General features: G+C 47.4%; 1 protein-coding gene across 1 annotated transcript; it reads left to right on the top strand.

Annotated features, from left to right (window-relative positions):
* Positions 1-1,770: 1,770 nt before the first annotated feature.
* LOC119098350 (REST corepressor 3) lies at positions 1,771-5,478 on the top strand. Its single transcript, XM_037221271.1, has 3 exons — positions 1,771-3,174; positions 4,171-4,207; positions 5,432-5,478. Exons 1-3 carry the CDS (start codon positions 1,894-1,896, stop codon positions 5,476-5,478), a joined length of 1,365 nt encoding a protein of 454 aa, XP_037077166.1. The 5' UTR covers positions 1,771-1,893.
* Positions 5,479-14,414: the final 8,936 nt, after the last annotated feature.

Raw genomic sequence — 14,414 nt, 5'->3', positions numbered from 1 at the left:
ACAGCACCCTCAACCATAGCTTTTTTTCAACTAAGATTGCGCGCGCAGACTCAAAGATTTTGTGAGTTTTTCATGAATCGAGTCCAGGAAAGGATTACGTTGTCAAGCTAACATGCACAGGCCTTTTTCATTTTTGACCTCTTTCCGTCCACTGTATTGAACGCTTATGAAATTTCTTACATTTCCCGGGCATAGGGCTGCTTGGGTAGAACACTAGGTGGCACATGCCATTATCGTTCCTGGCCAAGGGGTGAAGAGCCTATCGGCTACCATTCTGGCGACACGAAACGGGGACTGGGATCCCCTAATCGATCCGGGGCCCTTAGAGGGGTGCATCATACATTGCCCCCCCCCCCCTCTGACGCGGGAGGCCCTCCGACCGAGGCAGTTTGCTCCAGATCGATGCAGGAGTCATGATCGATGTAACTAGATTCCTAATCGCCGCAGGTGGTCCAATAACCGGCAAAGAGACCTCAATTAGACCTAACAGACCGGTGGCTAAAATGGACTGGAGGACCACTTGTGGCGTACTGAAGCCCCTGACTGGCAAATGCTCCTTCCACTGTCTCATTGTGAGCTCTCATCAGAAGTTGGCAGAAGTTGGCATGCCTCGTTTTGTTTTCAGGGGGCCTCGACCAAAGCAATAGGCCCTCTAGCAAACAAAGCCTGTAACAGACCGGGGATCACTTGTCGACGCATGGCCCTCTGTTGGGCATTGTGGGCCCCTGACCGACACAAGAGCGCCTCATTGTGTCAGGGATCCCACACATCGCAAATCGCAGGCCCTGATCATGTCCCTGTTTTGGAAATGGGTCCTCAAGGCTCAGACCAACGTGTCGAGGCCCTATACATTTGGGATAGAAAATATGAATGAGAGATCACTTATGGGGACCCACTGACTGGCATTCCAGATCACAGCACTACTGGTGGGCCCCCGGATCAGGGTTCAATCAGGTCCTTGATTTTTGGTCCGGATAGGCTCATCGGGTCTTCGGGCCTCCTCGAACACGGCTTTTGATGACTCGGAGCCACTTGCCGACACAGGAACCCCCGCTAGGTACCGTGGGCCCCTGAATTACACATGTCACCTCAGTGCTTTAAGGGTCCCGACCAATGCGAATTGCGTGCCCAGCCTCGTCTATACATAGGGAATACCGCCTCCCATCCCCCGACTCAAACCAACACGGAACCTACTGTACGGTGTGGATGGTCTGATCGGCCCCTCGATCCTTGGTCCTGAGGGACCCTTCGAACTCGTCCCCCGACCGACTCAGCGTGTTGCCCCGTGTTGGTTACAATGGGGCCCCTGACCGACAAGGGGTCTGACCCCACCCTTGGTTGCGCCCCTGCGATCGAGTTGCTCCTACCTTGGGCCTAAGGCCGCCCTAGAGGTGGTTTTTCTGAATGAACAGCAATTTAATTTGCAGTCGAGGTTGATGTCGAGATCTGGTCATCAGGAAATTTATCTGACAGTTTATACGGAATGTACAGGTCGGGAAATAAAGGGATGAAGCGAAGTATCCTTGTTAGGATCTATATCGTAGCATGGCTAGTGCTGGTCAGTTTCACCGAATATGAATCGTGTTGTTTCAATAAATCCTAGACAACGCTTCTATCTTTAAAAGCTTTGATAGCCCACAGCTTTTGGCTAAGAGGAACATCCAAGGCATATTAGATTTTTAAGAAGTAATTTTTGAAAAAGATCTAAAACATACAGATGATGGGAATGCCAATATTCACAGACTCCAAAAACCTTAGCTTAACCAATTTCACCGGAGTTCATCATATTTCGTAAGTGTAGCGTTCAAATCTTAAGGTTACGGCGATTTGTTCGGGAGAGTACTGCCGATTAATTGTGTTAGAAGGAATTTCCAAAGCCACAGAAGTTAGTGCATGCCCTCAACTATGGTAATGGCAGACAAGCCGACCGAAAACGGCATTCGGTCCAGGGTATCAACCCCTGTGGAATATGACTCGCCAGACAGCATCAGCGGGGCAAGTGACATAGAAAAGGAATCTGAGAGTGAGGGAAAAATCAAGGTGGGTCAGGAATATCAGGCCCGGGTGCCTGATCTCCTTCCGTCAAATCAGAGGAAGCCCGAAAAGTGTACGGAGAGAGGCCTGTTGATGTGGGCTCCTAGCTCAAAGGCTTCAGATGAACAGCTAGAAAGATACCTCAAGAAGTCGAAGGAAAAATATAACTACACATGTGAGCAGGCCTTAGGAATGCTTTTCTGGCATAATTACAATTTTGAGAAGGCTATGGCAGATCTTCCAAACTACACACCTCATCCTGAAGAATGGACAGTGGAGGACAAGGTCTTGTTTGAGCAAGCATTCTCTTTTCATGGCAAGAACTTCCACAAGATCCACCAGATGCTTCTAGATAAAAGCATCCACTCACTAGTGACCTACTACTACTCATGGAAAAAGTCGAGGTCTAGGGCATCACTTATGGACAAGCAGGCAAGGAAGCTTGCAGCTCAGCGAGAGGATGGGAACTACCAGTTATCAGACCAGAGCAGTGAGAGTGATGAAGAGAATAAAGACTCTAGTGAAACAGAGAATGGTAGTAAAAGTCAGTGTTCAAACTGTGGTATTGCATGTCTGATCACAAACAACACTCAGAAGGGAGTGATGTGTAATACCTGTTACAACTACTTCAAGAAAAATGGAACTCTCAGGCCAACTGTGGGACCCATCAAGGGCGAGAAAAGAGACAGACCTCACTCAATGACTAGGAAGAAATCCCAGCTTCCAAAGGGGATGCATGTGAATCATGAAGATCTTCTAGAATGCTCCAAGCAAGATGGGGGTGATGCAATCATCCACACCATGGAGCAAGAGATAACTGGCCTGAAACGCCATATCCAGAACAACAAGCAGACAGTCAGCATGCTAAAGAGAAAATCTTGGTTGAATGTGACACCATATATGCCAACTGAGGCTCCAGGAAAAATCAATGCTCGCTGGACTAATGATGAGCTGCTCCTAGCTGTTCAGGGAGTGAGAAAGTATGGCAAAAACTTCAGGGCTATAGCAGAAGTGCTTGGTACCAAAACAGAACAGCACATGAGGATTTTTTACACAAACTACAAGAAAAGGTACAACCTTGACAGCTTGATCAAGGAGTTTGAGGAAGAGAATGGTCCCATCTCTGATGTGGATTCTAAGGTGAGCTGAAATCTTAATCAATTCAAATTTAATATTTTTAGATATGTAGCTTAGATATTTTTATTGGATGGATTTCTGAGTTCAGAGCTTATGGTAAGCAGTGCTTGTTGTGCTTGTTATGTATGTCTTGGCACCAGACATGCATAACAAGATTTAATCAATTTTCATCAGATTTCAGAATTCCTGGTCAACCACAAAATTTGGTAGCACATGCTGTAGTGCTCTTCATGTTCCATTTTGCCCTCCGACCTCTAGTGTCACTGCTGCACTGGCTGCAGGCCATTCCAGTCAAGGGAAAATAGCAGGAATTAGGCATTATAACCAACTCGCCAGCCTGGTGGCTTGGTCTGTTCCCATGGCTCAGTCATTTAGAACACCTGTCTTCTGATCCATCCATCGCTGGCAGGGTGGGTGGGGTCCCTTCAGGACCTCGCTATTTGCCCTTGATAGGCGTGGCCTGCAGCGGGCCCCGCCAAAGTTCAGTTGATATCAGGGGGCAGGGTGGACTGTGCTGAATGTTGGGGCAGCATTAAACTTTTGTTACCAAACTCTGCCTGTGCTGTTGCCCTAGAATTGTGTAACCTGATGGTAGAGGTCAGGGTGGTCACAACAGGCACTGCTAGCGGTCGGGGCCATCACGACAGGCACTGCTAGCGGTCGGGGCCATCACGACAGGCACTGCTAAGTGTTGGCTCCGATCTCAGAAATTCATCCATTCAAAAGGGTTAGATTAAATTGTCACAAAAACTGAGCTATCTGGACAGACTTTTGCAATCTTGTTTCCCTGTCATGTATATTTCCAAGGCATAACATCATTCATATTTCTTTTGGTTGAATCACATTGACGTTCTAAGGACAGGCTGTCAGCATCCTCATGGTAAGTCTGGGATTAATTAAGCCAGTTTGCTTTTTGCACCACAACTAAATGGTTGCATTCTTACCCATTTACCTCATGTCATTGTGAGGGCATGTCCTGACACCAGCCATCACCGCCAGATGGCCGTGGACCCACCGACCAGCGGCGCCGACACGCCTGCCAGCGGGCCGGGGCGCGGCGCTTCGCCGGCGGCGCCGGCCGGCAAGCAAGGCTCGTCCGCCTCGGGGCGCTGACGCCGCGCCCGCCGGCCCTGGTGCTGCGGCGCGCCTCCCAGGCCGGGGACAGAGCGTGACCTGGCGACCTGAGCTCGGCGCGGCGCTGACTGGTGCGGTGACGTCACGCGCCCGATTGTGGCGAGGGAGCTGTGCGGCCTGGGACGGGACCTGCGCAGCATGGCCGTGTCTACCCGCCGCCCGCACGCTCTCTGTAGATGCCTGGCTCTGTGCAGGTCAGACAGTGGTACTTTGCTGGCATCCTGGCAGCAGTCAGACAGTCCGTTGGCCATGCGCTTATGCCGAGGCAACGTCCTGCCGTCGGCACCATGCAGTGGCCGGTGTTTGGGTTGCAGCATTTGTATCGTAGCTTTGAACGTAGGGGCTTATTCGAACTAGTGTTTGGAAGAATTTGTCAGTTCTGTGCGAGTAAGTGTGTGCATTTGTGTGTCTGCTTCTGTAATGGCGGCGATGCCGAAGAGATGTGTTTGCATATCTGGTGTATGCTCGGAACTGAGGTGCCCCTGTTGGCACATCAAAGCGAGGTATGAGCCAGTTTTCTAGTGTTAGTCACTGACATTCATCCTGTGGAAAGTAGTACTGGTCCTGCATATGTGGGGCTTTACCATCAAGTGACGAAAAATGCTAGTAGCAAGGATATATGATGCTAGAATTATCCCGTCATTCTCTTGCCTCCTCCTCCGCCCGCTCGTTCTGATGAGGTATTGATGCAGGTGGACCTCCTCACGGGTCTGCCATGTCCTCATTGGATGACTTGGCGAAACTCGCTACTGTCTGCACTGGTGCGCCAAAGTGGTTCGTCATTTCCAGTGCGCGCGAAATCATACGACATTGTGTATTTATTGAGCGGACGGTGCGTTTGATCGTGAGCACTAGCTTTTCAGCACGTTGCTGTTTTACTGGCGCTCGAGCGTTCTCTGAGTGTGTTTGCCTCAGGAGAAGTATTTATTTGTGCATGTCTGTGTGCTTGAACGGTGGCCAGCGCTCAAGTGGTCTCTTGGTAAGAGGGGTTCGGGTCCGGGCCCCCCGCGCCCGCTGCCTACAGCGGCCCGCCGCCCGCTGTCCGGAGCGGCCCGCCGCCCGGAGCGGCCCGTTGCCCGGGCGGCCCGCCGCCTGCCGTGCCAGTCACCCCGCTGCTTCCGCCCAGATCCTGCCGACTGCAGTGGCGCCCTCTGCGTGGACTCGGGACGGTAGCGGTCTGCGTGGCCGCGGTCTTCTCCCGACCTACCTGATGTTCTGTGGGGTGCTCCGGCGTGGCTGGTGGTACGCGCATCCCCGCCGTATTTTATTTGTGGCGCCATCAGCAGCATAAGTATAAATACATGTAAGGATGATCCAATTTTGGCGGGAAATTGTAATAGCCATGCTCTATCACGAATGGACCTAATGGATGTAATACATGCATGCATTTTTCCGAAATCGTATAAGCTGCTTTTGGACATTGCGTCCGAGTCCAAACTCGAATTTTCGTCCCACCGATCTTCTCGAAACATTTGCGAACAAATAAAGCAGCTCGATTTCTGTGGCCATCCTTGAACTGGCGAGCCGGGGTCACATCGTCACCTTTAGAAAACGTATCAACCACCTTGCGAGCATTGCAGCCAAGGCTTTGCTTGGAAATCACTCAGATGATCTTCTCGAAACCTTTACAAATAGAGGGACGTATTGTGACTTCAGCGACTGTCTTGCAACTGATGCCCCAGATTGCCAGCCTCGCATTCAAGAAACCCTGAAACCGCTGGGGGAGGGGGAGGGCATCGGAAGCCGATACTTGAAACTCGGAGACCTCTCGACTGAAAACCTCTCCATCTGGAAAGACCTGTCATTGAATGGAGTGCCTGGGATTTCACCAGCCGCTCTGGAACTGGTGTCATGCTCTCGCATTATTGGCCAGCGTGCCACGCTAGCCGTTGTCGCGAAATATCACAATCCGCCAATCGGCCACATCAGTGCATCGTGGTTCAGATTGGTGCATACTTGCTACGCTTCGCCACATGGTGAGGGTGCGCGGGCCCAGAAAATTGTTTTGTGTTCACCGCAGAGCAACCCCGGTACAGCGCACCGGGAAGGGAAAAATGTGCTCACTGCACCTGCTAATTGCACATGTTACTTGGACAAACATTACTCGAATCGAACCGGTTGCTTTCTCCTCTAAACACTGACGCGCGCCCTGGAATCCGTTTAACCGTCACGCAACCACGAATGCGTATTTCACATGAATCGAAACACACGAGTGCAGATATCTAGAGACACGTGAAAGAATTCCCCGTAACGTACGTCTATAAAGGTCACAGAGTCCCACCGTCTGGAGCGCGTCCCTAACAGACTGAAGTGTTGAATGTCCCGAGAAAAAAAACACTCATTACGCCTCACATCGTGTTCGCCGCAGGATGGGACGCTCGCTTCCTCGCGCATTGGCATCACTCGTCTGCAGCACCTAGGGTGCCTGGTGCGATTGTTATAAAAAATCTGCCATTGAAGTCATTTTCTGTCCCAATCTAGATGGCATCATATGAAAATATGCCATTATTCGCATCGACTGGCCTAGCATATACAGGAGTTAAAGCAACAAAAACTGAGGTGCATGCTAGGTGCCAGCGCGATGTTATGTGGTAAAATATGAATAAGAAGCTAATAGTGGTGTCTCCAGGCACAGATGTCGATTTGTATCCTTTTGGGTGGCCACTGCCACCCCGCCCCCTGTGCCCGACTCGGCACTCCCAAAGATGGCTTTAGCCCCCAACCTTGAGTTCGGACCCCCAACTTTGCGGGCATTTAGCGCAAGCAGAACATTTAAAACGGGAGCTCAAGTTTGTATCAATTTTAAACAAAGTTGCCAACAGATGTTTCACAAATAAAACAAAAACAATGAAAGGTGAGATCTCCTGTCCAGTTAAGTACAGCTGACTGAGCGAGTCACAGCTTTAGATCTCCACGTTCAAACCGTATTTACTTCCTTATTTTCTGCTTTTACTGCATGCTGCATGATTCTTATAGCAGGCTTCTTATCTTCTTGACTCTGGTGCAGTTTTGTTGCATGACATTCGTCGCGATGTTTCAACTTTTACAGCCTGCAATAATTTTCTTTATTCTGCCTCGACGTTTTTCCAAGAGTAAAAAACGAGCAAGGGTAGATCGCATCATGAATCGTCGGCCAATGAAAACATATCAGTCGCATATTGACACACGAAAACGTGACGAATGTACTATTGGCGTCTACTTTTGGAAGCTCGCTTGACATGCGGCAACCTTAACTCCTACGCAGTTTCAGTGAAACAATTTCAACACCCTGAGATCGACACTTGGCGACTAAACCAATAGCAGTAATGGTCCGACAACGACCGCCAACACGAGCTGTGTCGGACATACCTTGACTCGGGTGCTGCTTTCCAGCCTGCTGCAGTGTCTAAAAACCGGCATATGACGCAGACGTACAAGTGCTCCGAAAAGGCACGTCCGATCGCCTTGAAACTTTCACCAATCGATTCCGGGTAATGAGGTGAGTCATGGGCAGGCAATATCGAGACCTGACCTGACTTCAAACACCTCGAAAACGCGAAGGGAAGATTTTACATACAAATGCAGACAACTCACATCTCAGAGCTTACTGCACCGATCGCTGTTAAACGTTCGCCATTGAATGCCCCATTCCTGATGCCTTATTGCAGTTCCAAATTTAGGTGATCCTAGGTCAGGTCAACTGCAATAGAATCAGGAACCTGCAAAAGGAAATCAGGTATAGGGCCATCCAATGGTGACGTTTTCACGTCGATCGGTGCAGTAGGCTCTGAGATCTGAGTTGTCTACATTTCCATATGCAGTTTTCCCTTCGCACTTTCGAGGTGTTTGACCTCATGTCAGGTCTCGACAATGCCCCTCCATGACTCATCTTATTGCATGGAATCGATTGGGGAAGGTTTCAAGACGATCGGACCAGTCGTTTCGGAGAACTCGCGCGTCTGCGTCACATGCCGGTTTTTAGACCCTGCCGCAGCGTGCCGCCCGCCTTGTGGCCGGTGCCTCCGTAGCAGCCTCAAACAGTGGCACATATCAACTATCAGCCCGCATGCCGAAGCTGTACACGTGAAACAACATTTAAAACCACATTGAAAGCTGACTGAAGACTGATGGTCAACGCCAAACAAAATTATTATGCTGCTTGACGACGGCGTGTTGTCGTCAGAAGATGCATCTTTCGTCGAGACAGAGCAAGAAAGCGTTGAGGAGCAAACGTATGGTTTCCCATTCAGCTGTTTTCCGTTCAGTTATGTTCTATTCAGTTGTTTCCCATTCAGTTGTTTTCAATCCAATTGTTTCCTATTGAGTTGTTTCATACCCAGTCCAGCCCCCTCCCCTCCTCCTAGCTTTGCGAGAAATAAGTCGAACCCGGGGAAGAGTCTGTTTTCAGTGCTGATGTGTGTATAGAACAGTGCAAGGCATATTCGTGGAGACAAGACTTTGTATGTAAATCCGCCCCGATATTTCAGTTGGTTAGAGAGCCTGCCTTCCATCCACTCGCCCGTGGCGAGGACGTGTGTGAAGATAGCGGCAGTTCGATATTCATGTTCAGCAGGAAATTGACGACCCCTTCGATTTTCACGACGTTTGTACAAAAGAAAGCCCAAAGTGTATTGGCGACATGCGCAAAAGTTCTTAATAGGGCATAAAGTGACCTGACCTTCAGGAGTCATAATCTGTCAGCCGTTGTGTGTAGCTTGTGAGCATAACTTGTTGCATATCATGGTCCATTCCATCGGAAATATTACGCATATTCCAGAAAATTCCTTAACACAGTCCTATCACATGCGCGTCGAAATATATGTTTTCAAAAATATATGATACGTGAATGCATTTATATATATATATATATATATATATATATATATATATATATATATAATCCCGCGTACTGACTGCTAAGCACGTCAACCAACTATGCTGAAGAAACCGATATAAGTCTGCTTTATTTGAATGAGCAAACAAATTAATTCAAAGCTAGAAAGCTGGAAAAAGTAAAGCACCTGAAGTGGGGTGCAGGTCTTGTCAGGTTACGCGACGACCTCACGAAAACAATTATGAGCAGCACATCTACACAAAGGAAATGTGCTGCAGAGCTGAATGGTACCAAGTGCTGGATCGAATGATGCCTGGTTCAGAAGTTATTCACATGAATATCTAGATATGTTCCGTTTCTGTCGAGTCGCATAATCGACATAGCATTTCCTTTACGGAAGTGTGTCACTTATAGTTGCATGCCGTCGATTTCTGCTGAGTATGGAGACCGTAGCGCTGCTAACTCGCTGTTTGTCCTTGATAGGTATGGCTTGCAACTGGTAGTAGCGGCCGCATCAAAGGTCAGGAAATGTCAGAGGGCAGAACGGACAGTGCCGGCCATCGTGGCACATATAACTTTCGACACCAAGATCTGCCGTGGACCTGGAATTGCGCGATCGGATGGTAGGCTTCAGGGCTCACGCAATGAGCACTGCTTAACATGAACTCTGATCCCAGAATGCCGTTCAATCAAAAGGTGTAGATTGATTTTTTAAAATATAGATCTTCTTGGTACGTTTTCCTTCAAACAATTCACCCGCAATCCATGACGCTTTTATTCATACCCTTTCGATACCCATGCCTAATTATTTTTACCTGCGTCACGCACCTGTGAACTCCTTTACTTGTACGTTTTTATGGAAGCATGCAGCAAATACACACATGATGCGCGTGTTGTAGATATACACATAGGATTAAGTCATATTCTCTAAATGCATATATATATATATATATATATATATATATATATATATATATATTGCTGGGTGTACACCACCGCAAATTAGTGTTTATGACATTCTTGATTGGTTGTTTTGATTGGGAGCTAGGCAGACTGGCTGCGCCAAATGCTTATCAATAACGGATATAGAAATACTGATTCTCACAATATCACGAACGAAGACCTTTCCTGATAACTATCTCAAAAAACGAAAACATAATATCTCCCGTGAACGTCATGTGACGTGAAACTTTTGTTTCAAAAATGCAATGACCTCATCATAGAAAGCCGATGAGGAATTATCGTGCGACATTGTCTCAAATGTTACACTAGCGCTACAACGTTACAATAATAATACAGCGTTACAAATTCAAATGTTAAACACCGCTATACTAGCGCATACCACAGACCATAAACGCCTCAACACCCTTCAAGGTTAAAACTTTGTGCATCACAGACATGGCACCCACCACCAATATACAGAACTACTTGAGAGAGAGAGAGAGAGAGAGAGAGAGAGAGAGAGAGAGAGGAGAGAGAGAGAGAGAGAGAGAGAGAGAGAGAGAGAGAGAGAGAGAGAGAGAGAGAGAGAGAGAGAGCGAGAGAGCGAGAGAGCGAGAGAGCGAGAGAGCGAGAGAGCGAGAGAGCGAGAGAGCGAGAGCGAGAGCGAGAGAGGCCATGTTTCTATGCCATGGAGATCTCAGCATATGCTGTCCAAATCGTAAAGACAGATGCTCCCTCCTGTCTGCAAGGATTTCCATTTTCAGCATCTGTAAAGCCGTTGATAACCCTTGTGACACCCGGGCATGGCTTTGAGAGCCCGCTACCTCGTTCAATTTGTTGGGCTTGGTGGCCAGGTGCGCCTGGGATGAAAAACGGTCGCAGAGCATTTAAGCAATGGTCGAACATACGTGATGTACGCTTTTACCAGTTGATCTTGTGGCGGACAGAGTTTCGTCACAATGTGAAGCATTTATGAAGTCTTCGAACCTCGCTAAATTTTAACGGTATGTGCCTGCCAAGTCATGTCGGTGGATCATGTTACTCATAAAAGCTTAGTCCTGCTGACAATTGGTAAGCTGATCCCATTGATTACGATGTCCGAGAGTATCAAGGGTTTCTTAGCAATAAAACATGCATGACCTGTCGCTTCTCAGAATTAAGCACCATCTTATTTGCATCAACCCACCCACATACCTTGTCAGTTCTGTCTCGCAGCTGGTTTTGCCCCTCTAATCGGTCAATTGCACATGCTTCGCACTATTGTAAGATCATTTTCATATTTCGAACGATGTTCTGTCTCAAAAGCGGCACCGTTGGTCACAGGTAAGGAAGTATCCAGACTTACCTGGATACCCTGCGGGGCGTCACAGGTTATCGATTTTAACCTCTAATCGTTCCATCCGGCATTTTTACCCTCTGCTTTCGGTCCTGGAGAAATGAGGACAGCCACTTTGCATAGCCAGAGCAAAGTCGCATGCTAAGCATACTTTGCATTACCGTTGTATGGTTAATTGGATTAAATCCTTTCTTGAAATCATACAGAACTACATAAAGGAGCTTGTCTGGGTTATCCAACTCAGAGAGCATATTGTGCAGCAATCTTATCAAATAGCGGGACGGTGAGGCGCCAGTAACATTACCGTATAAGTGTTTATTTATTTCCTGCCTTATGTTCGCCAGAATAAGGGGGACAAAGAACGGTTCCAAAAGGTTGTCCAAACATGGCTGTAAGACTTACAGGTCCCAAGTCTCTTACGTGCTGCTTTTATAAAAATTGGAATGATGGTTGCACTTTTCCCCAACCGATGGGACCTGACTCTCCTTAAGTAATAAAAAAAAATGTAGAGGTGAGAGGTGGTGCACATTCGACACAAAACTCCTTCAGCGGCTGCATTGGTAGTTCACCACCCGGTACATCCATGTTCTCTGGGATGTGTGATAGTTTATAGGCTACCTGTCATGACTGTAGATCTGATGAAATTTCTTCCGCTGGCAAAAAGCACGGCAATTGTTCAGTACGAATTGGCCCATATGTTGTACACACTTCTGTGAACAATTAATTGATAAACTCAGCGTTATTGTTATAATCTGCAGCTTCAGGTAATTTCAAGCACCAAGGAGCGGGCTGTCAAATAGTTAAACGTCTTCCTTGTCTGTATCAAGACCCATTTCCGTCACTAGCAATTCTTGTCATCCGTCGCTTATACCAACTGGTCTCTGCAGCGTGAACAAGCAAGCGGTACTCACGTACGACCACAGAACACGCCAGAACACGTGGCGTAATCACGCAACTATCGCACCACGACATGCGACTTGTATGACAGACCCTCCCCACCAACGCCAATATCAACACTAACAACAACACCAACACTAGCACTAACACCAAAACCAACACCCATCCGCACCACTCGACACGGCTAGCTTTCAACTTGATACACTAAAAATGTAGAAGCTTTCAATCGTATAAGCGTGCTTTGAATTCGATTATGACGCATGCAAATGCTATTCCTTAATGCCTCAAGCGTGTGGTTTGTGGTAATACGATGAAAACCGAGTTTTTCATGTGCCTACTTTGTGCCAGTCGATCGAAACATTGGAAATACATGAGTTTTGACAATATTCTATATCGGCACACCGAAAACGACAAACGCACCATACGAAGCGTCGAACAAACGGCCAAAAACGTCATAAATGCTGATTTTGTCGTGGTGTGCAACGAATAATGTATGCGAGAAAACTCGCCCCCAAAACTACTGCATATATATATATATATATATATATATATATATATATATATATATATATATATGTGTGTGTGTGTGTGTGTGTGTGTGTGTGTGTGTGTGTGCGTGAAGCTAGGGTGAACATAAAAGGACGAAATCCGCTAAGTGTTTCGCACCCTCCCTTTCGGTTACACCCACGAGTCTGCCCGCCCAGTCTCTTGAAAAAGCGACGCTCATGTCTCCAGGTTCCTCGGATGGTACACCAGGATTTCAGATAAATATCCGACATGTCCTTGGCCCACTTTTCCTTTCTGCCATATCCGTTGACGCCGGGAGACTTAAAGGACAACTGGAGGGACTCCAGTCAGCATTGGAGAAGCGGAGTGGGGGTGGGAGGGGTGACTCGGGCACCCTCTCGAGATGAGATAGGTGTTCCAAGGGCCATCTGGGGCCACCCTGGGCATCCCGTCACTACCCGTCCAGTCTGCCCGCCATGACGGACAGCCGGAACCACGAAAAAAAATGTTGACCAGACGATCGAAGGCTAAAAGTTGGCGTAAGACATTCTCATCGAGCTCCCGCACCCCTCGCCTGCCTTTGGAGAAATTCTGGATACGGCTGGTGCCCTGCGCATTCCTACTATACTCCGATTATGCGGATGATGATTACGCGTCCCGCGAACCGTTATCATGGCTCGTGTTCCGTGCGAAATGGAGTCGTTCATCACTAAAGTGGTTTCCCCGACGATTGCATTACTGGCGCAGATGAGTCATTTACACTGCAGCTTGCACCGTGGTCGTCCCTGGGTAGTCTCCCTGAAGGTACGACCTTGGATCGGCGCGCGTGCTTGTTTTGTTGGACGTGTGTAGCTGCGGACACATGCTGGGCTATGGTTAGAGTATTATATAACCTGTATGCCCATTTTATACATGTTTTTCAGCCTTTAATTTCTTTTTCTGAAACATACCCTGGCATTTTCATTTTACTTTGTATGTTCACCATTGATTTAGATTAGCTTCAACAAGATTTTAGTCTGAGTGATAATTCTAACCGGGCAATCAAAATCTGTCCCTCTCTTTGCATGCGTCAAATTTAACCTGCCTTGTAAATATAAGACGCCTCCATGTCATGTGTTGAAGTAAAAGTATTTGGTACATAACTGGACAGCCAAAAACATACATGGTGTTAGAAGTTTGCTGTATATCAGCCTCATTGCTTCAAAAATTTCATTGGATGTGTGTTTTGAATTTAAGTGTTTGATGCAAAGTTGTTGCCAATTTTGGTACAGTCAACATTTCAAGGAATAGTGATGTTGCAAAGAGAATTATGGGGTATAACCTCATGAACATTTATCACACAATACATTTGAAAATTCAGCTCAATTTGATGGAGTCTAAATCACATGCACACCAGCTTGAGGTTCAGTGCACAAATGTTAAGTTGTCCAATAAAACATATGGATTTTCTGCAGACTGGTGCCATGATCTAGCTAAGCAGCCAGTGACTGATTAGGGTGGTCAAAGGAAGGGATTTTTCCAGCTTGTTTGCTTAGATCAAACCTATTATCATCCTTATGGCACTGCATGACAATAAATATCTTGGAGATGTTCTGTCTTTCCAAAAGTTTAAGC

The sequence above is a fragment of the Pollicipes pollicipes genome, unplaced genomic scaffold (genome assembly GCF_011947565.3).
Source record: "Pollicipes pollicipes isolate AB1234 unplaced genomic scaffold, Ppol_2.1 Scaffold_4740;HRSCAF=5597_pilon_pilon_pilon, whole genome shotgun sequence".
Lineage (NCBI taxonomy): Eukaryota > Metazoa > Arthropoda > Thecostraca > Pollicipedomorpha > Pollicipedidae > Pollicipes > Pollicipes pollicipes.
Note: the sequence above shows the minus strand (reverse complement) of the source record. Positions and strands in the feature narration are given on the sequence as shown.